This window comes from Aureobasidium namibiae (genome assembly GCF_000721765.1).
Source record: "Aureobasidium namibiae CBS 147.97 unplaced genomic scaffold scaffold_4, whole genome shotgun sequence".
Lineage (NCBI taxonomy): Eukaryota > Fungi > Ascomycota > Dothideomycetes > Dothideales > Saccotheciaceae > Aureobasidium > Aureobasidium namibiae.
In genome coordinates this window covers 681,446-707,787 of record NW_013581205.1, presented here as the reverse complement: position 1 = coordinate 707,787, position 26,342 = coordinate 681,446, and the positions used below count along the sequence as shown (strand labels likewise).

The window sequence follows — 26,342 nt, the reverse complement described above, 5'->3', positions numbered from 1 at the left end:
GGAGGTACGAGAACTAAGCACATGAGGCAGGGCATGAACGATGCAGGCATGTCTACAGTTGGGCTTTGAGGGAAAAGAGAGAGGGGACGGTAATGTACTTTTGATTTGTGAATTTGTATGAGAGGCTGATGGCGAAGGGAGGAGAGGGAGAAATGGTAAGACTATGGTAGTGTGGCCAGCTCGGCATCAATGACCTCCTTGATTTTTTCCGGTAGAGGCTCCTTGAGCTCAGACACTGTTGTTTGAAGATCGTCAGCAAGATGTACAAAGTGCAAGCTGGAGCAGGTGCGATGATGGTGAACTTACGAGTTTTGCGCAGACGGGCGGTCTGTTCCTTCACCGTTGCGTCATTGGCATCAATCTTGGAAGCAGCGACCAAGCACTTCAATGCAGGAAGGTACTTTTCCCTACGCACAAAGACTTCAAAGCCGGCTTGTTGAGACTTGATGTTCAGAGGGCTTTGCTCGAGCAGAGGAGAAAGGTACTTCATAGCCTCAGCAAGCGGGTCCTTGGTCTTGAGCAACTCTTCGCCTTGCGGGTCTGTGTCTTCCTTCTTGACCACCTCTTCCGAAGTAGCTGTTGCCTTTGCGGCAGCGGCGGCCTTCTTGTCTGCCTCTGCCTTTTCCTTTTCCTTGCGTGCTTTCTTTTCTGCCTTTTTCTTATCTGCGTCGCTGAGGTCGCCGTTTGCTGAGCCGTAGTTGGGGTCGTCGAAGAGTTTGACGTAGATGTCGATGGCCGAGTATGCAGCCCTCGAGTAAAAGGGATGTTGGCGCAAATGATCCTCCCAGCGGATCATGTCGACGTATGCGCGAATCATGCCCTTGCGCAGAGAGAAACTGTGGAAATCGAATTGGTCCTCGTACCAGACGTCAAAGATGTCGTGGATTGACTTGAAGCGCTTGAGAGCTAGACCCAGCTTGCTCTGGCGTTTGTAGGCTTCGCCGTCTTCGAACAGGTACCACATGCATTGCATGTCGAGCAAATCACCCAGCGGACCGCCGTTAGCTTCCTTGCGGGTGAAAAGACCCATGGTCTCGATGGCGGTATCGTTTTGGTTGTTTCGTAATTGGTATTTTGCGCACTTTGTGTTGATGTAGCGGTCGGCGCGGTCCATTTCGCGAGCTTCGTTCATTTGCTTTGCTGCCGCTTCGAGGTCGCCAGAGTGTTTTGTGATTCTTGCTTTTGTGAGGTGGAAGGTGTAGTCTTGGGGATTTGTGTTGAGGGCGATGGTCTTTTCGATGTATTCAGAGGCCTTTTCGAGGTTGCGGCAGAGGTGGTAATCGTAGTGTTGTGCGAGGAAGTAGTTTACGGCGAGATGCCAGTTCTTGCCGTTCTCTTGGTTGTCCTGAGAAGCGTAACCGAGGACCAGCTGTTCAATGGTTTGCTTCTTGGACTCGTCGTTGTACAGGGCCTTGACATTGGCGAAAGTCGAGGGGACACCCTTGCGGAAGACTCGTGTGAGGTAGGCATCAGCGGCCTCGCGGAAAGCGTCGCCTTGGAGGAAGTCGAGCGGCACACGTCTGGGTGCGTCGATTCTCTCGCTCTTCTCGGCAAACGACTTGTACAGGTCCAGCAGCTGGGTGTGTGCGGCCGGGTCATTTCTGTCCAAGCCCAGCGTCTTCTCCAAGCCGTCGTAGTAGGCGCGTCTCTCGGCATTTCTCTCGAGCAGATTGCGGTATGCCTTTTCAGCCTCCTCTTTGCGATCCAGCTTCAACAAGTACTCGGCCCTGAGTTCCATGACGGCGGTTCTATCGGGGTTGGACTTGTAAAGAGCCTTGAGGCCTTGAAGAGCTCGTTCGTAGTCGCCAGACTCGGCAATGATGGTGTTCTTGTACAGGACGGCTTCGTGGTGCTCGAGGTCGGTTGCGGGCGGAGGAACCTTGAGAGTGTCCTCGTACATGGTCAAGACCTTCTCGGCAGCCTGGTAGTCGCCAGCCATGTGGTGGGCAATAGCCATGGCGGTCCAGTTGGCGCGAACACCGGAAGAAGCGGTCAACATGGTTCTGCGACTGTCGACAAGGCCCTTCCAATCGCGGGTCTGGGCCTGGAGGAGCGAGAGGTCGCGCTGGATCTGGCGCGAGTCGGGGTCGAGGCGCAGGGCAAACTTGTAGGCCTTGATTGCTTCGTCGTAGTTCTTGACCGAGCGATACAACAGGCCGTAGACGTGCCAACAGACATTCGACTTCATGGCATTCTTGAGGGCGAGTTTGGCCAGATCAAAGGCTTCTTCGGTCTTGCCTTGGGAGTTGAGGATCAAGGCCTTCATGGCCTGCGTGTCGCCATGGTTGGGAACCTTCTTCAATACTTGGTCGGCAGTCTTGATACCTATGAGTCGAGTTAGTCGGCGCCAGTCTCGGTGTGGTGAATGTGGAGGATGAATGCGCACCCCTCTTGTATTGCTTGGACTCGTAGAGCTGAACAACCTGCTTGAACAGGGATTGCTCCTTAGAAGACAGCGGTACTGACATGGTCTCTTGTCTGCTCGTGTGACGGAGGAAGAGCTCACTGTGCTTGCTCAGCTTCGACAGACACGATCCACCTGGTCCCACCAAGCGCACTTCGTCACTTGTAACAGGTTTATCCGATCACTTTGCCGATGTCGCCCACCGGACTATGGCTCCGACACAAGATGAAACCAGAAACTTTTATGTCGAGTTCGACATATCGTCCGCTACACATCTGATCCATGTAGGTGTTATCAACGCAGGCAGACTGTCACCGTTGACCACATGTCCTGAGTAAGAATCACCTGCGAGGGACGCTGGCGTTTTCATTGCAGTTCATGAGCTAAGTGCAGAAGCAACTTCTTTCCTTCACCAGGCAGGTGCAAAGAAACACGCATAGCAGCAGAAGAAACTTGCGGTCCATTCGTTTGGGAAAGCAGTCCACCATGGAGCTTGCCTGTCTTTTCTTGGTGTGCCATGTTTCTCGATTCTCAGCTTTCGCACGCATTCAACTTCATGCCAGCCTTACCGCTCCAACTCTCTGTCAACCGCGTTCTTCACAACTTCTCAACATCTGAGCCTACCTTACCGGTGCTCCGTTTTCTATATCAAGAATCATTTGACGATCACATGCGTCCACATGTCTCCGACAATAATCGGCTTGACGGTCACCTCAGAAGCCTACCAACCACTCGAACCATCTCACGCGACCTCAGACTTCCCGCAATGGCCCGCTTTCTACACCAACCCTTATATTCAAGAAATGTTCTATCCCATCCACCCCAAAAAACAGCCGTGGTGGTGCAGCGGTCAGCACACCCGACCTGGTATCCTACGTTCGCTTCCTACGCTCGCTTTACCTAAGATCCTAATACTCTCTCTCGAGGGTCGGGAGGTCGCAAGTTCGAATCTTGCTCACGGTGATATATTTTTTTTGTCCATACTCGATCCAAGGATTATCAAGTGTTTTTCAACAACGTTACAGTGCCTGTTTTATCTTGCGTTCCTTCAAAAAGATGCATACACCAGACTTTTGCAAGTAGAAGAAACCACGGATCACAAAAAAGAAGAGGGCAAGGAGTTTTATATCGCACGAAGCACAACTAAAGGGAGTAATGTCCATCGGAGGCATCTCGTGTCAAGGTATTTTTATTGATCACATTATTGTCTGGAAAATGGCTATGCGTCTCTGCAACACACAGATTTTCTGCTTAGTACTGTGGATGGCATTGTATTAGACTATAAACGGATCCCGAAATACCATATCGACCCCGTAGTATACTACACGTTCTTCAGAGACTTTCCACTTCCTCATGGCTGACATCCAACCCGTCTTGCATCCTTCTCTTGGGTGTTGTCAGCATCCCACAACCGTGTGAGTGCATCTGAATCTTCCCGTACCGACGGTCGCATGTCAATAGCGATCCTTTCCATTGTAACAGATCTTGTGTCCACCTCTTTATGCCTTGACAGCGAAAGTCTTCTCGCTCCAGCCCCAGCGTCTGCTCAACCGACTGCCAAACGACCTCAACCTGTCCTTACTCATACTCGGCTCGGGGTGTGGACGATGGAAGACCATCGAGTGCTTCTGTTCCTTCTCATCTACATGCGTGAAGGTGAAGCATGAGCCACCACCAGGCATGACCGAGCAGCCGGCGTCGGCCATCGCCGAGACGAAGTCGGTCCAGTAGATCTCGCCTGGGGTGGTTGAGTCTGCTGTAAACATGCGGGTGAGTAAAGTCAGGCTGTCCGAGGATACCTGGATCGAAGTGGCTGAGCTTGGCGGTAAGACGATGGGCTTGGGATCCCATGTAGTGTCGTCTGCAGGAGAAATGGGTGGTGCGGTGGGTCTTGTCTTCACCTTCGGCTTCGTCTGAGGAACTTGTGCAGCCGCTGGAGCTGCTGGCTCTCCCCAAGCAGTCTGCAGCAATGTAATGACAGATGATGTGCCCGGCGGCGGGGGTGGTGGTGGGGGGTCTCGCGGTCGTTTGCATCCTTCTACACTCGAGTCAGTATGATCACCCTCCCCACCAGTCAAGGATATCTTACTTTTCTCATCAGCAGCCTGCTGCAACTGGACATAACGTAGCGCTCTTTGTTTCTGCTCAGCCTGAGTCCATCCAATCTGAGTCAGATATATTGGGTCTGAGTACAGCTTCTCCGGATGGCCGCTTTGCCTAATCAAGAGCATGAAGTTGACACACGCCATGTCCCAGAAGTCATGCGATGTCTGATCAAGCAATTTCAACTGTCTGAGTACCACGGCTGGCTCATCTGATTGTGGAAGGCGCAGTCTGATGAAAGCTTGCAGCTTTGGCCACATTATCTCCTTCGTCCCATAACCGCCCACAAAGGCTGATTGCTCATGTAATGGCAGCGTGCGTGGCTGCGATTCGGCGAATTTGACAAGCTTACTGGCGTCAACGGAGACACCATGGCGAGGTCGATGATATCGAAGGCTTGATATGATGTCGTCTATGACGATCATGTTTGATATGTGTGTAGCAAGTAACGGCGAGATACGACTTTTCTCGTTCTTTGCGTCTTCGCGCATGAGGTGGTCGATGAAAGCCAGGTAGAAGGTGGGTGACTGTGACAGATTGTCGTTGTAGAGATTGGTCAGATTCCATAGCATTGGATTGGCCAAAACACCTTCTCAGCTCGTGTAATGAATTTCGGCTGACCGCCTTCCAGGATCCTGTAGTGTTCCCGGAATGATTTCTCTTGGGGCACCAAGCATTGTAGATCGCGAAGCTGACCTTGGAATAGTTGCTCAAGGTGTCTCTGGAAGAGCACGAGGATCGCTTCGTATTCAGTCGGCAGTGATTTGCCCGGCCTCACTTCGCTCCCCATCTCTTTCTGCATCTCGAGCACACAACAGGCTTGCTTGAGTGCGGTTCGGAGGTTGTCGGCCCATACACTATAGCACAGAGCGTAATCCAAAACCCATTGCTCACGCCACTTCGTCGCCAGGCGGTCATGCATCTCATTGTCCTTGGCTCGTATCAGATGGTCGCGGAAGTACTCTGGGTCAGTCTGCAACAGCCACAGCTCGTCAAACATGGCATCTCTTTGCTCGTGCAGGTACTCGACGATGGCGGCCATGTCGAGGCGTGGTGGACTGCGAAACACTTCTGTACGCCGACAGACGAGTGGCGTCGGACCAATCTTGCCAAAGTCAGATTGCACAAGTACGTCCCACTGCTGATGGCCTGCTGTTGCCTCGTGAAGACTCGGCTCAAGCAGCATCTCAACCGTCTTGCGCAGGAAGGCGAACAGGGCTGCTTGTGCCTCGAGGATGAGCACTGCTCTTGGGTAGCCGATGATGTCGTGGCGATGCGCAGACTGCTTGTTCCAAGGAATCAGACGGCCGAGATGTGCACCGTACATGATGACGCAGTGTGGGTTGAAAGAGGGCGGTCCCATAGTCCAGTTGAAGCCGACTTTTAGCTGTTCGAAGTCGTGCATGACCCAGTCAGCAATGTCGGAATCAGAGCGGTAGTGGAGCAGAGCCAGCAGATTCATGGGATCGTGCGATAGCGTTTCGACGTCGATGAAAGGGAGGAGGTGCTGTTTGCGGCGCGAGTCGTTGTGGACCTGCAAGGCTTGCATGATGTCTGCCATGCCCTGGTCATCGCTGCGTGCATTAATCTTCTTCTTATCAAGAGTGGACCAGTACTCTTCAAAGGCCCGTTTATGTTCGTACAGTAGCCATGCATTCTGGAAGCGGCGAGCGTGGACTTCAGGCATGGCAGTACGCACAGCTGTAGCACGCTTCTCAACGCTCTTCCGCTGCCAGCGTTTCAAAACAAGGTCGGCGTCCATCTGCAGCCTGGCGCGAATAGCATCACGGTCGGCGTTGATACTCTTGACATAGTCAGCCGTGATCTGTGCGGCTTCGGTGTCGCTGTGAGGGACCATGGCACGTGGTTTTTCTGGGTTCCAATCCTTGGACTCTGGCAGATAGTGCTGGACACAAGTTTCGCATGTCTCTGGACAGGTCGGGAGCGCTGCTTTGGAGGTGAGTGTGTAGGAAGGATATGAGAAGGGAACCTCAACGACGCTTTTGCTCTGCTCCATTGTGCGTTCGATGGACGCATCACTGCGCTGGAAATCACGCGACCTTAGCCCGTTCGATGACTTTTTCTTGATCTTGACGACCTGCTGTCGGCGAGGCATGGCTGCTAGATGGATGTGTTCCGCCGGTCAGAGTTGCAGTACTTGGGGGTAGATGCAGAGCGAGGAACGGGAGGTTGTTAAAACCAAAATGAAAGAGCTTACAGCTCGAAACAAAGACAACACGAAAGCTAGCGCGTCAAGTGAAGATGCAGCACCTCAAACAACATACACTCTGCGAATACAGCCAAGATTTTACTGGACACCAACGCTGCGAGGACCCGCCTCGGTCTGCACATACCCGGCAATCATTGTGTACGGGACCAATACCACGTCTTGTGCACACGTGTTGACGGCGGCGCCACTGGGTGTTCATCAACGCGGTCGACATCCTGCGTAGGGATGCTGAAGACAGTCATGTTGCATGTGCTGCCATCGGAAGAGGAACCCAATACACAGCATGTTGCGAAGCGTGCTAAGCGCTATGCTGTAACGACCCAGGATATTGGACGAGCAGCTCCAAGTAGCATGGCAGCTACGTCTCGGTTGATAGTCTTGGTCCTAGATGCTATGGATAGTGATATAGAGCTGTGCGAAGTGAGAGATGGATGGAGTCTGGGAGAGGACCACGTGATTGCTTGCACTTCTAAACTTCGAATCCACCTGTTTCTCAACTTTCAGGTTGTTGCTCAACGATTGAGAACGAATGTTCACCGGAAAACGGTTGTTCGGCGTCGAAGAGAAAAAGAAGTGGAGAGAGGACCCAGAACAACAACCATAGTCTCCACTGTCTGATGGCAACAAAATTCGCACAGTGGAGATTCTGCTTGTTCTTTTGTGTCAATCATGTACTCGTACGGATTCATGATTTGGGCGAGGGAAGAGGCATGTGAACAGTAACAGTGATGGCCCGTTCATGCAGACGGTACAGTGAGTTAGTCTCAAGATGACAGCAGAGGCTTGTGGTTGGAAAGCCAAAGCGACGGAGGCATGAGATGTCACTCGAAGTGAGATCAGTGTCAGCGTATGGGCGTCCCGTAAAGCTATACGAGATGGCGATTCGCTGTCGGCGACCTTGTCTCCGAGTCCGACTTCCACGCCCCAATCTCGCACGGACGTCTGTCTAGTTCTAGCGAGGTATGGAACACCGTAGAAGGCAAGGCTTGCGTGCAGCAGTTGCCATAAGCAGAGCAATAGGGTGGATTGGAGCAGCATGGGATCATGGGGCCTGCGAGGCGCTGACAGGGCTGTGGACTGTGCCCTCTGCCTGGTGACAATAATTGCAGGCAACAAGAAGCGCAACTCTCCTTAACGTCCGTCTGCCTTGTGTGCTAGCGTGCTGCTCTCAATCTTGGTAATTTCTTGTCGTTCCTTCAGATACTTCAGCCTCATCCTTCCTTACTCCTACGCTCCTTCCTGTTCGCTGCTCTTTCCACTCCGGTCACAACAACCTTCAGCCCTACTCAATCTCTGGACACAGGACAAAACATCTACACCAGACCCTTGCTTGACTCGACCCTCCCTCTCACTGCTTGGTTGCAGTTGACACCTGAACACCTACCGCCGCCATGCGCAGACCTGTGCTTCTGTTCCTCATCCTGAACCTGGCCATTGTTGGCTTCCTCATACACTCGGTCTGGACGCTATTATCGCTCCTCGTCGTCGACGGCTCCGAAGATGCAATCTCTCGTGCCGAGCTGCCTGCTCCCGGCTCTGATTTGATCGACGGCCGCACCCAATTGATCCCCAAAATCATCCACCAAACATACATCAACGAGAGCATCCCTGAGGTCTGGCAGGAACCACAAAAGAGCTGTATCGAATTGCACAAGGATTGGGAATACAAACTATGGACCGATGCTCTTTCACGCGAGTTCATCGCTGCCGAGTACCCCTGGTTCCTCGAGACCTTTGACAACTACGAATACCCCATTCAACGCGCCGACTCCATCCGTTACTTTGTCCTCGCCCACTACGGTGGTATTTATCTCGACCTGGATGATGGTTGCAACCGTCGTCTGGATCCTTTGCTCTCCTACCCTGCCTGGGTGCGCCGCACTCTGCCTACCGGTATCTCCAACGACGCGATGGGCTCTGTTCCTCGTCACCCATTCTTCTTGCGTGTCATTGACGACCTGCCCCGCTACAACCGCAAGTGGGTTCTTCCCTACATCACTGTCATGGCCTCTACCGGTCCGCTCTTCCTGAGCATCATCTGGCGTCACTGGACCTCCGAAGGTCTCAACGTTGGCGACGGTCCTGATGGTGGCAGAGTTCGTATTTTGTTCCCTGACGAGTACAACTACCACCCCTGGAGTTTCTTCACTCACCACCTTGGCAACTCGTGGCATAGCAGCGACGTCAAGCTCATCTTCTGGGTATGTCTTGTTCTCCAATCTTCCTATCTTGAATCAATGGCTAACATGTACGAACAGATGCTGAAGCACTGGGTCATGCTCACCGTTATCGGCTTCCTGACCGCCGGTGTCGTCTTCGCCATTTCCTACTACCTCTACAACCGCTTCTTCGTCTCTCACAGACCCTGGGCTATGGCAGTACGCAACCGCTTCCCCATGGGCTTGTTCAGACGCCTCAGCAGCGGAAACGTGACATCGAAGCGACGACAATCTTACGAGCTCGTCCGACGCGACGAGGAAGACGCCATGTAGAAGCGATGCTTCTCACACTTCCAGCATAATTGCATCTTTGTTCATCCTTTATTTTTTCATCGTCACTATCAATTGATGTAGAAGACGCCCATTCTGGATTTAGCGACGGCGTTTGCATCATCAGGGATACACACTTTCGGAGCACCGTTAACACTCTTAATGAATGCCCAATGAGGCATATGGATTCATACATTTATTTAACTACTGTTCAAGAGACTCATTTATCTGCAAATACGATGCCCTCTTCTCATTTATCTCGTCGAGCTCCAGATCGTGATGCAGCGTGAACGTTCAATATCAATCGAGGAATGATAGGAATGTGATTGATTTGTACTTGGCTAAGGATTGGTTTCTGCCCATTTTACCCATCTCCTCACAACCTCATCCACAGCAGCCACGCCTTCTGCTGTAGCCTCGATCTCGAACCACTCCTTGTGTTCACGACCACAAGCCTGACAATCTCGCTTCACTCTCTTGTCTCCCAGCTCCAAGTGCACCAGTCTTTCCACGCGATGAGCATGCGGGACTTTGTAGACCTGTTGACTCGAGGTATTTGCCTGTGTGGCTCGTGAAGGCGAAGGTGACGGAGAAGAAGAAGAAGAAGAAGAAGACACGTAAGGGTAGAAGCGAACGAGACTGAGATTGTAACCGCATTGTCTGTTCCACTCGTTCATACGACGATGTACGTTGTTCGCCCTGCCGATTTTCAGTTTGATCGTTTTTGTGGCGCCTTTGCTTGCTGTATATGCACTCATCACATCGCTGGGACGTCTTTGGCCTCCTCGTGCAGATGGCTTTGAGGCTGCGAGTAAAGAGGCTGCGGTGTCGTTTGAAAGTGTCGAGGGAGTTGAGGTTTCTGTCAGCCAGAAGATGTAAATGTAGCCGGCTTCGTCGTGAGGGGAGATTGGTTTGGAGAGCTCGGTGAGGAGAAGAGAGGCGGTTTGGGGTGGGAGGTGGCCTGGGATGAAAGGGAGGAGTTCTGTGGTGCTGGTTGGTGCTGAGTTTGCTCGTCGTTTGTTGAGAGCTGTGGTGGGGACGTCTAGTAGGGGTTTGCGTGGTGGTAGCCCCGTTGTTGACGCTGCATGTGGGAGAAAATTTGGTTGTTGGGGACGGCTACTCGTTGGCTTGTGGGGTGTAGGGCGAGAGTGAGTTGGCAGGGGATATGCTGGTGTCGAAGAACTCGAAATCTGTGTCGTCTCCGGCTGCGGTGCCTGGTAGCTGGGCCGTCCGGTATCTTCGTCGTCGTCCGTTGAGCCCATACAGCATAATGATGCCCAAAATCCTGGCCTTGGCTTGGGTTTCCTATGGGCTTGAGGTTTTGCCGACGGTCGTTCGATCGGTCTCGAGTATTGTTGAGTGTTCTGTGTTGGTCGTCTGCGGTCCTCACGAGTGTTCTTCGGTGGCCTTGCTTGATCCTGGATAGATGTCACTCCCAATCTCGCGACGAGACTATCGATGCTCGTCCTTTCCTGGACAGACAGTAACTTCGTATTCGCAGCATGCGGCGTGTTCGAGTATATCTGTGCGAAAGATTGGGCTTGATCCTTGTGTTGCCAGCAGTAAAAGGCCGCGGCATCCAGATTTCCATCATCGTCTTCGAGAACGGCAACTACGCCTCTCGAGGCAGTGTGACGAGCAGTAGTCGGCGATGATTTAGGTGAAGATTTAGCTGATGAAGCTAGTGATCTTCTACATGGCTTTCCGCCTGATGTTATGCCTCGACACGTCGTTGCTGGGTTCTTCGAGTCTGATCTCTGAATCAGAGACTCGGGCGTGCGGTCCTGGAAAGACATTGCCGATTTCAAACAATGTGAAGGATGGATGAATAGAATAATGAAAGACAAGATATACGAAACCTACACTATTCGCCTACTGTAGTACTCGGGTGGAGTGGCAGACTATTTTAAGTGATGCTTGCACAGGACCTGACGTTTTTGGCGTGGCTGGGAAGTGGCTGCGCAAGCATGGGACAATTCCAACGTGCACATTTCAGAGATGCAAGATGCTCGGACCAATGAGGCATGGAGGCCTTAAAGTATAACTTGATTTTAGTATTGCAAAAAGTAAACGCAGCGAAGTGACTGTCAAGCGTCATGTCGGGCAGTGAGGCAGAGCAGCAAGCGATGAGGCTCCGGGCAAACGGTGCCAAAAGTCTTGGAAGTCGTCGGGGAGGGAGAAAAGGCAGGAGCGAGCGGCGACTCGGGGGGAACGTCTGTTGTTGAGCCCTTTTCAGCGGCCAATCATGACGCCTGAAACTGCAAAAGATTTTGCAAAGAGAAGCAGCAACCGCCACTGCTTGCTGTATACAAATAGAGAAGCATCAGAATATAGAGAGCAATTCATCATTTGTTTTTGTCCTGACACTTTCATCAATACCCTGTGTGATATTGTTCCGTGGTTGTTCGCAGCAGTCATCAATCAACAAAGGACTGGCTGACGTAGAATCCTGAGTCCGCCCCACCAAATTGGCACCAAAATTCCGCCGCCAGCTTCAACCAGACAGACGACAGACTTTTTTCCTCTCTCTCTCTCCACCCACCCACCCCTCTTTGAAACCCATACTCAGCAGCATCCAACATGGTTTCTGCATCCAAAGCCGCCCGTGACGCAAAGCGCGCCGAAGCCGGCAAGGCCCCCAAGAAGACTCTCGCCCAGAAGAAGGCCGAGAAGTCTGCTGAGGCATCCGGCACCAGCACCCCTCTGATCGATGCCGACGGCCAGGAGCTCGATGCCGACGGCATCAAGACCATGGAGAGAATCAAGAAGCTCGAGTTGCAGGAGGACGCCGACGGCATTTCGGACAGAGTCACAACCGGTGTCCTTGCATCCCAGGAGGCCAGCAGAGACGTCAAGATCACCTCGGCCTCGCTCGTCTTCCACGGAAAGGTCCTGTTCAACGACACCACCCTCGAAGTCAACTACGGCCGTCGTTACGGTCTGTTGGGAGAGAACGGTTGCGGAAAGTCGACCCTGCTCAAGGCCATCAACGCCCGCGAATTCCCCTTCCCCGACCACATCGACATCTACCTTCTCAACGAGGGTGCTCCTCTCACCGACCTTGGTGCCCTTGAGTGGGTCGTCAGACAGGCCGAGACTGAGCTCGCCCGTCTCGAGAAGCTCGTCGAGACTATTCTCGAAGAGCACGGTCCCGAGGATGCCAGACTGGAGGAGATCTACGAGGTAAGAAATGCACCATGTCAAAACACAGCAAATGAACTAACACAACGCAGCGCATGGACGGCATGGACCCCTCTACCTTCCAGACCCGTGCATCACTGATCCTGACTGGTCTCGGTTTCAACAAGAAGACCATCCACAAGAAGACCAAGGACATGTCCGGTGGTTGGCGTATGCGTGTCGCCTTGGCCAAGGCCCTCTTCGTCAAGCCTTCGCTGTTGTTGCTCGATGACCCCACTGCCCATTTGGATCTCGAGGCCTGTGTGTGGCTCGAGGAGTACATGAAGAAGTGGGACCGCACCCTCATTCTCGTTTCTCACTCTATGGATTTCCTCAACGGTGTCTGCACAACCATGATCGACATGCGTCAAAAGCAGCTCATGTACTACGGTGGTAACTACGACTCATACGCCAAGACCAGAACTGAGCAGGAGATCAACCAGCAGAAGGCATACGAGAAGCAGCAGGACGAAATCAAGCACATCAAGAAGTTCATCGCTTCGGCCGGTACCTACGCCAACTTGGTGCGTCAAGCCAAGTCGCGTCAAAAGATTCTCGACAAGATGGAGGCCGACGGCTTCATCCAGCCCGTCCACCAGGACAGAGTCTTCTCCTTCCGCTTCGCCGATGTCGAGAAGCTCCCTCCCCCGGTTCTGTCGCTCGACGACGTCACCTTCTCTTACTCTGGCAACGCCGAGGACAACCTTTACGAGAACCTCGACTTCGGTGTCGACATGGACTCGCGTACCGCCCTTGTCGGACCCAACGGTGTCGGCAAGTCGACTCTCCTCAACATCTTCACTGGCAAGCTCAGACCTACCAGCGGTGTTGTCTCCCGTCACACTCACTTGAAGCTCGGTGTCTACTCGCAGCACTCTGCTGAGCAGCTCATCCTGACCAAGTCATCCCTCGACTTTGTCCGCGACAAGTTCCCCCACGTCTCCCAGGATCTCCAGTACTGGAGACAGCAGCTCGGCAAGTACGGTCTCACCGGTGAGGCCCAAACCGCCCTCATGGGTACCCTTTCCGAGGGACAAAAGAGCAGAATCGTCTTTGCCCTGTTGGCTATTGAATCGCCCAACATGATCTTGTTGGACGAGCCTACCAACGGTCTCGATATCCCCACCATTGACTCGCTTGCCGATGCCATCAACGCCTTCTCCGGTGGTGTCGTCGTTGTTTCTCACGACTTCAGGTACGTTTGATCCATTAACACTCTGCATGTGAGCACACATGACTAACATTTTTTCACAGACTTCTCGACAAGATTGCCAAGGACATCATGGTCTGCGAGCACAAGACCACCAGAAAGTGGGAGGGCACCATCGGCGAGTACAAGAACTACTTGCGCAAGAAGATGTTGGCCAGCAACTCTGTCTAAGGAGCACGACAGTTTCTCTACGATAAAAAAGATACCCGACCCGGTGTTACCTCGTCACGAATGTTTTGATGCCTTAAAGAGAGAGTGGGAAGAGACTGATGAGAATGAAGTTTGGAAAGGGACAACGACGGGCGGGTCGAATAGAGTCTGCGTTTGACCTTTTCTTCTCACCGCAAAAAGCATTAGAAGATTGTTTTTACTACATCCCGTCGGGGCTTCCTAGCGGGCATTTGTTCAGGCGTGGATCTCTAGTGTTTTCTTATAAAGACAATGGATGGCGTTTATTTATGTTTATCAATCAAGCTTTCAATTTCGATTATATTCAAACTCTCTTCTCCCTTGGTGCTCTCGTGAATCACAGAGTACGATCCGCGTTCAGATGACATCCACGTTTGTCAAATGATCGACCCTGGCACAAAAGAAGTTCTCCGCCGAAGAGGATGACGTGCTCTCGCTGACCAACTGTGTGCATATCGCGTTCGTTGCGAGTCGCCGAATTTCCAAGCAATAACCCCACCACTTTCTTCTGCCATTCCACCACAACACAACCTAACAGCAATCATGAAGGCATACTGGTACGACAACATTGAGGTCAGCCCATCTTCCTCTCCTCCTCCCACACACCACTGACACAACCATAGGGCGACCAACGCCTGCCCCACGACAGCGGCCGCCCCGTCACACCCATCGACCTGACCAACCTCGGCATAATCTGCCACCACTATCCCTCCCTGGACTCGGTCAACGACCTCGCCTCATCCCGCGACTACAAGAACCGCGACGAAGTCACAATCTCGCCCACCACCCTGCCCAACTACGAGGAAAAGGTCAAGATCTTCTTCCACGAGCATCTCCACGAAGACGAAGAAATCAGATACATTCTCGATGGCGCTGGTTACTTTGATGTGAGGAGCGAGGGAGACGATTGGATCAGACTGAGATTGGAGAAGGGAGATTTGGCCATCATGCCTGCGGGAATCTACCATCGTTTCACGACTGATGAGAAGAATGTGAGTCTTGCAAGACCGCGAAAGAAAGAGGGGAGAGTGCTTGCTGACAACGACGTGTACAGTACACAAAGGCCATGAGACTGTTCAAGGATGAGCCCAAGTGGACGCCGCTGCAGCGTGGTGCCGAGACCGACGAGAACAACTTCAGAAAGGAATACCTGAAGAGCCGTCAAGAGGGTACTATACTCTCTTCCTAGACATGCTCACCTCCCAAACTCTGACACAAACCCCAAAGAATAGTCTGAGTCGGAAAGTTGAAACCCGGGCCTCATATCACGATGTACACGATGGTGGAGAAAGCAAAAGCGAGGATGCAGAGTAGTATGGGTGAATAGACAGTTGAATTTGTTTTCCGTTTCGGTGGAAGCTTGTCTCTCTCTGCCTCATGAACATCTCTGCCTCACGAACAAAGGCTGAACTCGTGAACATATACCACAGACCATCAACATTTCTTCGTCACCTTCCATGCACCGATTCCTCTTCTTCCGACCATGCGCTTCAGAGTCGGCCAGACGCCGTCATCTCCAAAGTCCATGTCGTCGAGATTCAAATGATTCCCGTAACGCCAAACCTCCTCGAGCGTGATGTCAGAGCTCCCTGAAGCCGTACTGTTGTCCATCGTGTATGCATCCAGAAACGTCGCACTGAGCGGCGCAAGCAAAAGAGTCGTTGATGTAGCATCACAATCCACCTTTGCCTTCAACTCTTCCAAAAGCTTGTCACCACGCATACCCATCAAATCTCTAGTCACCAAGCCTTGATGATTGTTACCCAAAAGGTAAGTCGGTGGACTATACGTTTTCCACCAGAATGCCTGTTGGATGCCAGTTTGTTTGCCGACCCAGAGTTGCGCTGGCACCACGCCACCTTGATGGAAAACACCCATCAAAAGGCCCAAGCAAACATTGAAGATTATCCACACGGTGATCCAGATGTTTCGGATGCGGTGTGGTACTCTGATGCTGGAGAGAATCAAAGGGACTGCAGGTAATAGGAAACGCGCTTCTTGGTGCTTGAGACATGATAGGGCAAAGATGCCAAAGCCTGCAGAGTACATTGGCATTCCCATCCGGCACGAGAAGAATATCAGGGGAAGTGCTGGGCCGAGTAATTGAGGTAGGTTTGCGACTACGTGTTGGTAGTAGGGGTGAAGACCGTGCTTGGCGAGATTGCTGCTGTCCATGTTGTAGAGGAAGTTGTTGAGAGGCGTGATGATGGCGGTCCCACGCAACTGTGACAGGTGTACTGGCTTCTGAAGGAACCACTCAGTGTCCGTGACGACAGCAAACAGTAGTGTCGCGGCTGCTGAGAGGATCATGACCAAGAGCGAGACAGGTCTGTAAGACATGTTAGAACTACGCATGGAAGACATGGCCCCTCAGGAGGGACTCACCTATGACGAATATGAGGGATCAACTGTAACAAGGGTACCAAGACAAATGGCGGGAAAGTGATGCGGTTGAAAGTCCCCAAAACACAGAGGAAGGCGAGTAGAGCAGAAGGTAAGACTCGCGTATGCGACTAGATCAAAGTCAGTACAGGTCTCGATCAAGGAACTGGGCATCGAACATACCTTGTCCTCCTTGATACGGTTGATCAAGACCAAGCACCACAGCACTATCAGTGTCTCGATCGAGTTTGAGAAGGTATGGTTCTGGAAGGTCCAAGTAACATATGATGAAGCAACCAGCATCTGAGCCACACGGCGATCCTTTGGAACATGGATGAGTTCGTCAAGAGCCCAGTCTTCAAGCACAAAACTCAAGACAAACATCAAGGCACGCAAAGTGTAGTATACGGTGGCAGGCGAGATGGTATGGTATCCAATACCATCGCAGATCCATTTTAGCAAAGTCAAGGGCAGTCCGTAGAAGATGCGGAGGGGAAAGACACTGCGGATTGGGCTATCCGAAGTAAACTCCCAAGTCAAGTGTGAAGCATATCCAAAAACGCGACCTGATACTGTGATAAGCAATGTTTGAGCATCTCATGTATGCAGGGGCACAACACACCTGCGATGACCTCTGGGCCTTGAAAGTGCTCGTCGGGATGGATATAGCTGGGGGACAAAGCCAGGTAGAGGCGCAGGACGACCAGAAAGAGATATGTTCGTCTCCACATAATTTTGGAAGCCTACGAGAGTCTCACCAAAAGCAGATGGCTACAGGACGAGATGAACATGTCCTGCCATCGAGGAGCCAGACGTGTCATGGGCTCATTTCTGACCGCCGCCCCTAATCTGGTTTCAGAGTCGTGCACGGTCACGTGATGATTGCGAGCGATGGAAAGGTGCATGAAGTGTGACTGGGATACATGGTGAAGTGTCTTTGGGGCCCTTTGATTTGACTTTGCTGCGTTTGTGTTGTGTCTTTCACATGGGTGGCCGGTGAAGCTATGGGTTTGGCCACCCACCGGGCGGCTACCTGTATATCAAGCTGGCAATGAGCTGGATGGAAAGACAAGGATAGTAGCAATAGCACCTGAGCAATAGCGGCACGCAATCTAGCGATCACGGACAGACGAATGGTTAGGCAGACGGCTAGGCAGTGAATTTGAGCAACAAAGAGCAAGCAGAAAGTGAATCATCGGCCTCAGACGGTGAAGCAGGCGACAAACTGCGACAAGGACCGTCCGTGCCTCCAGGCAAGCGCGACTGACTGCCTGCAGGTGTCCAACACCCCGCGAACTGTCTTTCACTCTTCGCTCCGCCTCTTGCGACTGCTTCATCACCCAACCTCCACTTTGTCGTCTTCAGATCTTCACGACAGCTCTCTCTCAACTTCAGCCCACCACGACCAAGGCCTGCCTCGCCTCAACACGCCACACCACACCACCACCCAACCATCCCACCCACATTCATCACAACATGGCTTCCACCGACGACCAGAAGATCACCCTTGTCAGCTCTGATGGCGTCAACATCCAGACTGGTACTGCGCAATCTCCCATCTTCTAACTCTACCCGTCACACTAATACATGTCGCAGATCGTGTCGTTGCCGAGCGCTCAATGCTGATCAAGAACATGATCGAGGATCTCGGCACTCCCGGCGAGGAACCCATCCCCATCATGAACGTAAGTCTACTCCTGACTATCGCATCACATCTTGCAATCACTGACACATGCCGCTCCAGGTCTCCGAAGCTGTCCTGCGCAAGGTTCTCGAATGGTGCGACCACCACAAGAAGGACCCTGCCCCCGAGAAGGACGACGATGCCGATACTCGCAAGAAGACCACCGACATTGAGGAGTGGGACCAGAAGTTCATGCAGGTTGATCAAGAGATGCTCTTCGAGATCATCCTCGCTGCCAATTACATGGACATCAAGGCTCTCCTTGACGTCGGCTGCAAGACTGTCGCCAACATGATCAAGGGCAAGTCCCCCGAGGAGATCCGCAAGACCTTCAACATCCAGAACGACTTCACCCCTGAGGAGGAAGAGCAGATTCGCCGTGAGAACGAGTGGGCCGAGGACCGCTAAACACCTCTCTTCACCTTGTCGCTTCCCTCTTGTGACAACAAAGCACACATACCCGCTCGCTCGCCGTCGATACCCACCACGCCCTTTGCCTTGCTCAACAACACACTTATGGATTGCATAAAGTGTCGCTCTTCGATCGAGAGTCGACACCCGGCCTGGCGTTTTCTGGAGTTTTTCTAGCAGCAACTTTTCTGATTCCGCGCGATGCCTGACGAAAAGGAAAGAGCAAAAGAGCAATCGGCAGTGGGGGTTTCTTCTTCTCTGCTCATACACAACATGGTGATATCGTGCTGTGCATTGCCACGGCCTCTTTTCTCTCTATATCTCCGAACGAAGTTAGCTCGCCGAACATAACAAGTATTCTACACTTTAGTCGCAATCTTCTGTTTCTTTTGCCGTGTTCAACAACGCTTGTGCACCAAATACACTCTTGTCTTTGTTCAATCCATATGCTGTGACCTTGCTATTCTTTCTCAGGTTCTGCCTTTGAGATGAGCCTACGCAGATCGCTACTACAGCACGTGTCAAATGCGTGAACAAATGCCGATTCGCTCTTGCAGTTTCAAGTAGGAAAAAAGTAGAAAGTATCGGAATATTTATATCTTGAAGAAGAAAACAGCTCTACAAGTGCTGAAGGGGTGATATCAAAAGAAAAAGAGACAAATGTCAAGGTGTCTGCCTTCCCTTCTAGAAGAATGATAGAATGCTCTTTCGTACACAACATCCTAATCCACGACCTCTTCCAAACGCCAGACATGCATAGGTCCCTTTTGATTCTGCCGCTACATGGCAGCTCTGTCGTTGAGCATCAACCGGCTCGTGTCTTATCATCTCGCGTTCCGTCTCTTTCTGTCGGGAGTCATTGCTCTCTAGGCTGTCGAAGCGGAGGCACAGAGGTCCCGTGGATCGTGGGAAGCCAATTTTCGTACTCCGACTTATGACTTGAAGCTGTCCTTCATGCTCTGGCTGCTAGCACTAGTGACACTGGTGGGAAGCACATTCTTGGCAGCCTTGCCCTGCCAAACCTTTGCCAGAGCATAGACGATACCAGAAATGAAACCGACACCAATGGCACTGACCGAGGCAAAAGTAACGGGAGCATCGAAGAAGACGAGTCCGGAAACGGCAATGGGCAGCTTGTTGAGGGCACCGACCATGGAGTAAGTGGTTGAAGAGGTGACGCGGACGCACCAGGCGGAGGTGTAGGAGATGAAGACGGAGGACAAGCCGGAGAAGACCATAGCGAGGATGATGGAGTTGCGCTGAGGGGCGGGGAAGTTGAGGGCGAGGTTTGCGCTGGACCAGTTCTCGAGGAAGAGGGAGCAGATGAGGAGGATGGGGATGGAGAGGAGGTTGTTGTAGTACATGGCTGTGAAGAGATCAAAGTCAGCTTTCTGTGCGAGTTGCGGAAAGAGCGAAACACGCACTGTCAAAGTCCTTGAAGTTTGTCAACTTGATGCGCTTGCGCATGCCGAGGACGTAACTGGCGCTGCAGAAGCAGTTCAGGGCCATCCAGATGTAGCCAGAGTTCAAAGTGGAGATCTTGTCGTTGGCGGCCGAGCCCGAGTGGCTGGTAAGGGCGTGCTGGATGTCTGCCCATGCAGCAATGAGAGACGAGAGAACCATGAGGCCAAAGGAGAAGAGGGCGGTTCCGGTGACGCTGCCGCCGAACCACAGGACCTCACCGTAGGCGATGAGGATGATGGTCAAGTTCTTGAAAATGGTGTAGACGGGGATGGAGAGGTATTGCAGGGCCTTGGTCGAGGTGTAGATCATGCCGATGAGGAGGAGCGAGATGGGGAACCCTGTGGTGGCTCGGAGTCAGCGCTTGCTACTGTCGCATCAGCAGGAAGTCGAAACGTACATTTCTTTGCTTCGGCAGTGTTGAAGTCTCTGTAGGTGATGATGCCTGCGGACTTGCATGACTGGATGGCTACGGTACACACGACACTCTGCTCGGCGTATTAGAGATATGCGCATGGTGTCGTCGGTGGTTGAGCTTACCTGGACGGCGAGGAGGAAAAAGTTGAGGTTGAAGTCGAGACCACTGAGGACGTATTTGTTGGTCGTTGTCATGAGAATCGAACTACCACAGTAGGCCAGAATGGCAACAACAGGGCTGTTCAGTTGAGCGGCTTGGGGAGCAGCTGCAGGCATCCTCGGGGAGGGAGCGGCATCAAAGGCGCCATTGCCCTTTTGCTCGCCGAGCTCGATCGTGTAGTCTTCGTTCTTCTTGTCGTCGGACATGGTTACGAGCAGCGCAAGAGGTAGAGAGGGTGGTGTGGACAAGGAGACAGGAAAGGACAAGAAAAAGATGGATGGGCTATTATTCGTGTCTTCAACGTTCTGGGGCTGCCGCGTCGCTCACAACTGGCTGGCTTGTGACCCTTGCTCCTCCTTGCTGTTGCAAGCCCCTGTCTGCTATTATTATTATAAAAATAAGATTTCCGTATCGCCCACTCCTTGGTCCGAATCTTGCATCTGCTGCAAAGCCACAGGCGCAACCTCCGCGAGCTGATGGCCCCTTTTGTCTAAGCATCGTAGGTAGCAGCCACTGTTCGTGTCGTCTTTCGAGAGAACAGAACCGTTCCCCATCCGAAGTGACATGTTTCATCAAAACAGAACCATCAGAGATGGCCGGGGCGGAAGCTCGTGGCTTGGCAATCCCGTAAACTCTGTGTTTCGGATCTCGCTGCCGCTCGCTGCCCGCAGGCCTGGCCCTAACCCTACCTATGGACCAAATTCATCCCACCTAAACAAATCATCTTTCAACCTCGACACAACAAACACACTCCACCATGTCTACCGTCGACCCCCGCGTGGCCGCTGTGCTAGATCACACCAAACAACACGAAGACTCGGACGACGAAGATGCCCTCATCGCCGAACTCGAAGAAGACGAGGGCTCCCTGGCTGCCTTCCGTGAACAGCGCTTGCAGCAACTGCACGGCGAACTGGCCCGCGCAAAGGCCCAGCGCAACTCCGACTACGGTACATACACCGAGATCAAGGAAGAGAAGCAGCTCATGGACATCACCACCTCTGCAAAGTTGTGCGTCGTCCACTTTATGAAGCCCGACTTCAACCGCTGCAGAATCATGGACCAGAAACTTGCCGTGCGTTTTCCCCTACTCTCCACTCTTCCGCATCACAAACTGACTCTGTTTCCAGGCATTGGCACCTAAACACTTCGATACCCGCTTCCTCAGCATCAACGTCGAAAATGCCCCTTTCCTTGTCGTAAAGCTCAAAATCCAGGTCTTGCCTTGCGTTCTCAACTTCATCAACGGCGTCAGCAGCGACAGAATCGTTGGCTTCGAAGGCATTGGTTACAAGCCCGACTCGTTCACATTGCAGGAGCTCGAAGCTCGTCTGCTGTACGCAAATGTGCTACTCAGAAGCAAGATGGTGGATGAGGATGAACATGCCATGAGATCTGGTGCTTTACGCTCAGCGAAGGTCACCGAAGACTACGACGATGACGAGTGGGATTGAGCTATCACTGAACTCATTCTTCTGATGTGCTCCATACTCTTCGCGACGCGGACTAGGTACGCACTACGCCTTGAGGATCGAGGAAAGCAATCCTGCTGTTTCAAGGAAGCCGGCTCCGCTGGTGGAACGCAAACAACACTGCTGCTGCGACATCGAGACAGCGTTGGTCGCATACAGCGTCCTTGCTTGATGGTCACACGTACAGGGGGCAACCAGAAGTCTCGAAAATGTAGACCTCTGAGAGGCAAGCGCAATCTGGCCGAGAAGAGTTAGAGATGCTCTGACACATATTCCGAGCATCTGAGCAGGAAGAAGCATCTCGCTTCGTGGAGAAGGGGCATCCAGTACAGTCGTGTAGATGCGATACCCTAGCAGGAATGGACAATAGAGGCAAACAGCTACAATCACGAGGGAAGAAGCTTAGAGCGATGAATGATGATCAAGATTCAGAAGCTCATTGGTTGACTTGATATTGTCATGACACATTGTTTCGTTTCATAATCTGTCGAATCTATATGATTAATTGTCCGACAATTACAGAGTCTTCTCCTTCATCTCAATGCCGTACTTCTCCTTGAGCTCGAGTCTCAAGGGCTCGACAATCTCGGGGCTCATGGGAGCAAGAACACCCTTCTGTGTGATCTTGCCATCAAGCACCTGCTGAACGGCAACGGCACAGGGGACACCGACCAACTTGGCCATGGCACTGTAACCCTTGGGGTCACCGTACTCGACCAGAGTCGAAGTGCGAACCTCCTTCATGCCGTTGGCGTGAGTAATGCCGAAGCGGTGCTGGAGCATGACAAGATCGCGCTCGCCCTCCTCGTATTGCATCTTCTTCTCGAGAGTGGCGCAGAGGGTATCGAGAGGGTTGTTGCGGGGCTCAATCTTCTCGTCCGAGAAGAGGCCGATCCACTTAAGACCGTTGATGATGCGCTCCTTTTGGTCATTATCAGCAAAGCTGGTCTTGGAGCTGATGGCCCAGATGAGGTCGTCCTCGGTGTGGCTGCTGCTGCCCAAGATTTGAGCGGTGGCCTCTTTCCAGATAAGAGCAGGGGCCTCGGGGTGAGGCTTGAGGAACTCCTTCTCGGCGTCTTCCAGGAAGCCCATGTCGACCAGGGCCTTGATGAACTCGGGGAAGCCCTGGTAACGCAGGGTACCACGGATGATGGTTTCGGCCTCGGGGATAGCGTAGCGCTCTCTGTAAGGGGTCGAGTCACGGTTGGGGTAAGCAACAAAGGCGTAACCAGGGTAGATGAAGTAGGGCTTAGCAGTGGCCATGAGCTCAGGGCCAGCAACATCGACAATCTTGTCATCCTGGAAGTACTTGGCCTGGTTGCGGAGGGCGAGCAGGACACCACGGCTGCTCCACGAGAACTTGTAACCAAGAGGGTTGTCACTGCACTCAGGGGCGGGCAGACCACCACAGTAGCTGAGGAAGCTGGTGATCTTGCCGCCAGCCTTGTGGACCTCGTCAATGGTCTTGACGGCGTACAGGTGGTCGATACCGGGGTCGAGACCGATCTCGTTCATGACGGTGATACCAGCCTCCTTGGCAGCGGCATCGAGCTCGAGCATGGCGGGAGAGACCTGGGCGGATCAGAAGGGTTCGAAAAATGACAGACGTATGACTCACATATGAGGTGGTGACGACGTGCTTCTTCTGGGCGATGGCAGCCTTGATGACGGTAGCGTGGTAGGTGTAGGGGATCAAACTGATGACAACGCTGTTCTTGCCAACCTCGTGCTCGAGGGCGGCCGAGTCGTTGACATCGAGAGAGATGGGGCTGCAGTTCTTGAGGCCTTCGCAGAGCTTCTTGGCCGACTCGAGAGTACGGCAGGCTGGGATGGCATGTTAGAGGATGATTGCCAGCGACGCAGTGGATGAGGGGCGTTTAGATACCAACAGTGACCTGAATGTCATTGTCGCTCAAGATCTCAGCAGTAGGGCGGGTGACGAAACCAGCTCCAAGAAGGAGAACCTTCCTGATCAACAGTTAGCATGTGGCCACTTTGGTTGACGTTTGGAAGCTTGGGGCTTCTTACTTGGAGCTTCCGAGGACCGTCAGCATAGCATCCATGTTGAATATGTAATTTGTAGTATGTCAATGGAAGATTGAACAAAAGGATGAGAGGATTCAGAAGGCACGGCCTGCGCAATAGTGACTGCGACGGTTAGGGACGGTCAAAAAGTGGTCACTCTCCGATGCTCGGCCCATGACGACGGCCGCTGCAAGTTGGCAGGTGGGGGCCGACGATCAGTTGCCGGATTTCTCCCGATCGCGCTTTCCTTTCTTGACAGCTTTCTTTCCAAAATCCAGCTCTCTTCTTCTCTTCCTTTGTTAAGCTGGTGCTGTCGCGACCGTCTTCATCTCATCGTCGTCGCCGCAATGTCGTCGCCTTCTATTGCAGACGCGTTCTGGGCAGCACCCCCAATCGCTAGGTAAACACCCACTCTCTGTCCGATCCAACCGCGTTCAATCTTCTGACCCGTTCCTACAGAACTCTTACTGCTGCCACCCTTGTCCTGTCGCTCAACTTTTGGATCTTGCCTATCATCAACCCTGGCTACTTCGTCTTTGTACCCCAGCTGGTACTGAAGTTATGGATCCCTCAAGTTTGGCGACTCGTGACGGGCTTCTTCATCAGTGGCCCTTCACTGGGCCTGATCATGGATCCATACTTCTTGTTCACATACTGCAAGGCTTTGGAGGTTGACTCAAGCCGCTTCTCCCAGCCAGGCGATCTGTTTGTCGCCCTGGTCTTCATCTGTAGTGTCATCATGGTAAGAAGCGTCTACTTCGCTCTCATTCCCTTCTCTTATTCTTCCCCTACACCCACACATATCTTACCCCTCCTATATCTGCCCGCCCAGCCAAATACATAGCTGAAGCGGTTCCTGGAAGGAGGGCAAATTACCGTTGTACTGTGTCATGGTCCGTCATTCGCAAAATCCAAAAGGGCCATGATGGAGTATGGCCGTGGTGGGATTGCCCATTGAGAAAGCTGTTCGGCGATTCCTTGGTCGAAACAGTGGTTTTGGCACCCTACATCTCTTCACTTGATGCTCCTCTCGTACAGTTCCGTTCAAACGTGCGAGTATTGCAGTACTGATGACTACTTAAAGCTCCTCACAGGCTTCGTCTTTGGCGGAGGCTTGCTCTTGGGTCCGCTTCTTCTTGCCCTCGCCTATCTGCATGTGCAAGATGCCCCCGATGGCATGATGACTTTCTTCTTCTTCAGCATTCGTCGCAAGTATCTGCCTGGTTGTATGTTGTTGGTTGCCTTTCTCATGGCAGGTCCTCAAGAAGCCCTCAAGCAAGCCTTTGGTCTTGTCGCTGCCCACCTGTACGACTTCTTGACTAGAATTTGGCCATCGTACGGTGGCGGCTACAACCCTATCCGTACACCGCAAGTCGTGCAGCGTTGGTTTGCCAGGCCCAGTGGCGCAAGTACAACTCGCTCGTATGGTACTGCCTTCCAGAGCCGCCCCGCTGGTTCTGTCGGCGCTCAGCCTCAGCCAGGCAGCTCCCGTGGTGGTGGTTGGACCAGTGGATTCACCTCGGGTGCATGGGGCTCTCGCGGACCTGGCAGAAGACTGGGTGGTGATTAAGCATACACAAAGCATCGAAACAGAACTCAATCAAAGCATCCATTTTCTCTTCCTCTTCATCCATATGTTTTACTGTTGCCATGAAGTATACTCTCTGGCCCATGGCCTCCATCTCCGAATACAGAACGCTTAGGGACTTTCCTTTGGTAGGCTTTCCATCGTCTTGTCTGTTATCTGGATGTCCTCGTTGTCAGCCCAAGAATCAGAGGTAACCCTTGGTACTCGTGCAAAAGCTTGTGCTGCTTCCCTTCGCTGCGCATCAGGATCGTCGCCCAAGCGTTCGCAACCGATAGTGTCACTTCCAGACATTCTTTCCTCGAGCCGAAAGCAATCCTTCGAACTCGTCTACTGTTGTCTTTTTCTCGACGGAACTGAAAATTGATCCCAAAGCAAGGTCCTGGACTGATACATCAGGTTTCGACAATAGTGCTGGCAAAGTGGAAGCAGTGAGCATATCAGCCGGCGAAGCGACTGTGCGAGTGGCGGTAAGGCTTTGGGTGGAAATAAGCGCCTGGATTTGGGTGAAGTACATCCTGGTAAGTTGACGGTAGGTGGTTGATGGTAGATGAAAGACTTATTCTTATGTTGCCAGAGTTGAAATATGGTTACCATGATTTCGGCCAAATATACCGTCGGGGCCCACAACTCTTCGCACGATCGTATTTCCAATGCTCTATTTCGTGACTTAATAGTTATCTTATAGCTTGATCAATGCAAAAGGTACGATACTTACGTTTTATCTGAAGCGAGCATTGTATCAATGGCTAAAACCAGATTTTATACGAGTTCGTGAAGATACCCTCAGCACCACATCAACGGACTCGACTACAAGAAGTACACTGGCCATTAAGGATTGAATAAATACAGGAAGCTTGATAGTAAAGTTGTCGAACAAAGCACACAATCATCTTTGTGGTATATACGTTCACTATATGAACATGTGATAGATGAGCAT

General features: G+C 52.3%; 12 protein-coding genes across 12 annotated transcripts; 6 read left to right on the top strand and 6 right to left on the bottom strand.

Annotated features, from left to right (window-relative positions):
- Window positions 1-161: 161 nt before the first annotated feature.
- Window positions 162-2,468, bottom strand: M436DRAFT_79869 (N-terminal acetyltransferase A, auxiliary subunit; the record flags this gene model as incomplete). The annotated part of the gene is made up of 3 exons (XM_013574413.1): window positions 162-235; window positions 307-2,325; window positions 2,387-2,468. The coding sequence occupies 3 exons, from the start codon at window positions 2,466-2,468 to the stop codon at window positions 162-164; spliced, it is 2,175 nt and encodes a 724-aa protein (XP_013429867.1).
- Window positions 2,469-3,903: 1,435 nt separating this feature from the next.
- Window positions 3,904-6,623, bottom strand: M436DRAFT_70947 (uncharacterized protein; the record flags this gene model as incomplete). Its single annotated transcript, XM_013574315.1, has 6 exons — window positions 3,904-4,442; window positions 4,494-5,096; window positions 5,129-5,167; window positions 5,204-5,284; window positions 5,321-5,330; window positions 5,364-6,623. The coding sequence occupies 6 exons, from the start codon at window positions 6,621-6,623 to the stop codon at window positions 3,904-3,906; spliced, it is 2,532 nt and encodes an 843-aa protein (XP_013429769.1).
- Window positions 6,624-8,128: 1,505 nt separating this feature from the next.
- M436DRAFT_61863 (putative MIPC synthase subunit) lies at window positions 8,129-9,229 on the top strand (the record flags this gene model as incomplete). The annotated part of the gene is made up of 2 exons (XM_013574238.1): window positions 8,129-8,938; window positions 8,996-9,229. The coding sequence occupies 2 exons, from the start codon at window positions 8,129-8,131 to the stop codon at window positions 9,227-9,229; spliced, it is 1,044 nt and encodes a 347-aa protein (XP_013429692.1).
- Window positions 9,230-9,567: 338 nt separating this feature from the next.
- Window positions 9,568-11,022, bottom strand: M436DRAFT_41638 (DUF1766-domain-containing protein; the record flags this gene model as incomplete). Its single annotated transcript, XM_013574103.1, has 2 exons — window positions 9,568-10,226; window positions 10,410-11,022. The coding sequence occupies 2 exons, from the start codon at window positions 11,020-11,022 to the stop codon at window positions 9,568-9,570; spliced, it is 1,272 nt and encodes a 423-aa protein (XP_013429557.1).
- Window positions 11,023-11,806: 784 nt separating this feature from the next.
- M436DRAFT_41950 (ATP-binding cassette sub-family F member 2) lies at window positions 11,807-13,787 on the top strand (the record flags this gene model as incomplete). Its single annotated transcript, XM_013574163.1, has 3 exons — window positions 11,807-12,409; window positions 12,460-13,601; window positions 13,661-13,787. 3 exons carry the CDS (start codon window positions 11,807-11,809, stop codon window positions 13,785-13,787), a joined length of 1,872 nt encoding a protein of 623 aa, XP_013429617.1.
- Window positions 13,788-14,348: 561 nt separating this feature from the next.
- Window positions 14,349-14,994, top strand: M436DRAFT_40958 (1,2-dihydroxy-3-keto-5-methylthiopentene dioxygenase; the record flags this gene model as incomplete). The annotated part of the gene is made up of 3 exons (XM_013573984.1): window positions 14,349-14,378; window positions 14,429-14,797; window positions 14,860-14,994. The coding sequence occupies 3 exons, from the start codon at window positions 14,349-14,351 to the stop codon at window positions 14,992-14,994; spliced, it is 534 nt and encodes a 177-aa protein (XP_013429438.1).
- A 245-nt stretch (window positions 14,995-15,239) lies between these two features.
- Window positions 15,240-16,918, bottom strand: M436DRAFT_61859 (GPI mannosyltransferase 4; the record flags this gene model as incomplete). Its single annotated transcript, XM_013574237.1, has 4 exons — window positions 15,240-16,134; window positions 16,191-16,318; window positions 16,371-16,759; window positions 16,810-16,918. The coding sequence occupies 4 exons, from the start codon at window positions 16,916-16,918 to the stop codon at window positions 15,240-15,242; spliced, it is 1,521 nt and encodes a 506-aa protein (XP_013429691.1).
- Window positions 16,919-17,663: 745 nt separating this feature from the next.
- On the top strand, window positions 17,664-18,279 carry M436DRAFT_61858 (E3 ubiquitin ligase SCF complex, Skp subunit; the record flags this gene model as incomplete). Its single annotated transcript, XM_013574236.1, has 3 exons — window positions 17,664-17,727; window positions 17,784-17,872; window positions 17,932-18,279. 3 exons carry the CDS (start codon window positions 17,664-17,666, stop codon window positions 18,277-18,279), a joined length of 501 nt encoding a protein of 166 aa, XP_013429690.1.
- Window positions 18,280-19,214: 935 nt separating this feature from the next.
- M436DRAFT_79861 (UDP-galactose transporter) lies at window positions 19,215-20,526 on the bottom strand (the record flags this gene model as incomplete). Its single annotated transcript, XM_013574412.1, has 4 exons — window positions 19,215-19,648; window positions 19,707-20,084; window positions 20,144-20,231; window positions 20,284-20,526. The coding sequence occupies 4 exons, from the start codon at window positions 20,524-20,526 to the stop codon at window positions 19,215-19,217; spliced, it is 1,143 nt and encodes a 380-aa protein (XP_013429866.1).
- Window positions 20,527-21,077: 551 nt separating this feature from the next.
- M436DRAFT_41761 (thioredoxin-like protein) lies at window positions 21,078-21,774 on the top strand (the record flags this gene model as incomplete). Its single annotated transcript, XM_013574129.1, has 2 exons — window positions 21,078-21,395; window positions 21,451-21,774. The coding sequence occupies 2 exons, from the start codon at window positions 21,078-21,080 to the stop codon at window positions 21,772-21,774; spliced, it is 642 nt and encodes a 213-aa protein (XP_013429583.1).
- A 534-nt stretch (window positions 21,775-22,308) lies between these two features.
- Window positions 22,309-23,855, bottom strand: M436DRAFT_40971 (saccharopine reductase; the record flags this gene model as incomplete). Its single annotated transcript, XM_013573986.1, has 4 exons — window positions 22,309-23,364; window positions 23,411-23,616; window positions 23,678-23,760; window positions 23,821-23,855. The coding sequence occupies 4 exons, from the start codon at window positions 23,853-23,855 to the stop codon at window positions 22,309-22,311; spliced, it is 1,380 nt and encodes a 459-aa protein (XP_013429440.1).
- A 309-nt stretch (window positions 23,856-24,164) lies between these two features.
- On the top strand, window positions 24,165-25,387 carry M436DRAFT_41437 (uncharacterized protein; the record flags this gene model as incomplete). Its single annotated transcript, XM_013574070.1, has 3 exons — window positions 24,165-24,217; window positions 24,277-24,559; window positions 24,902-25,387. 3 exons carry the CDS (start codon window positions 24,165-24,167, stop codon window positions 25,385-25,387), a joined length of 822 nt encoding a protein of 273 aa, XP_013429524.1.
- Window positions 25,388-26,342: the final 955 nt, after the last annotated feature.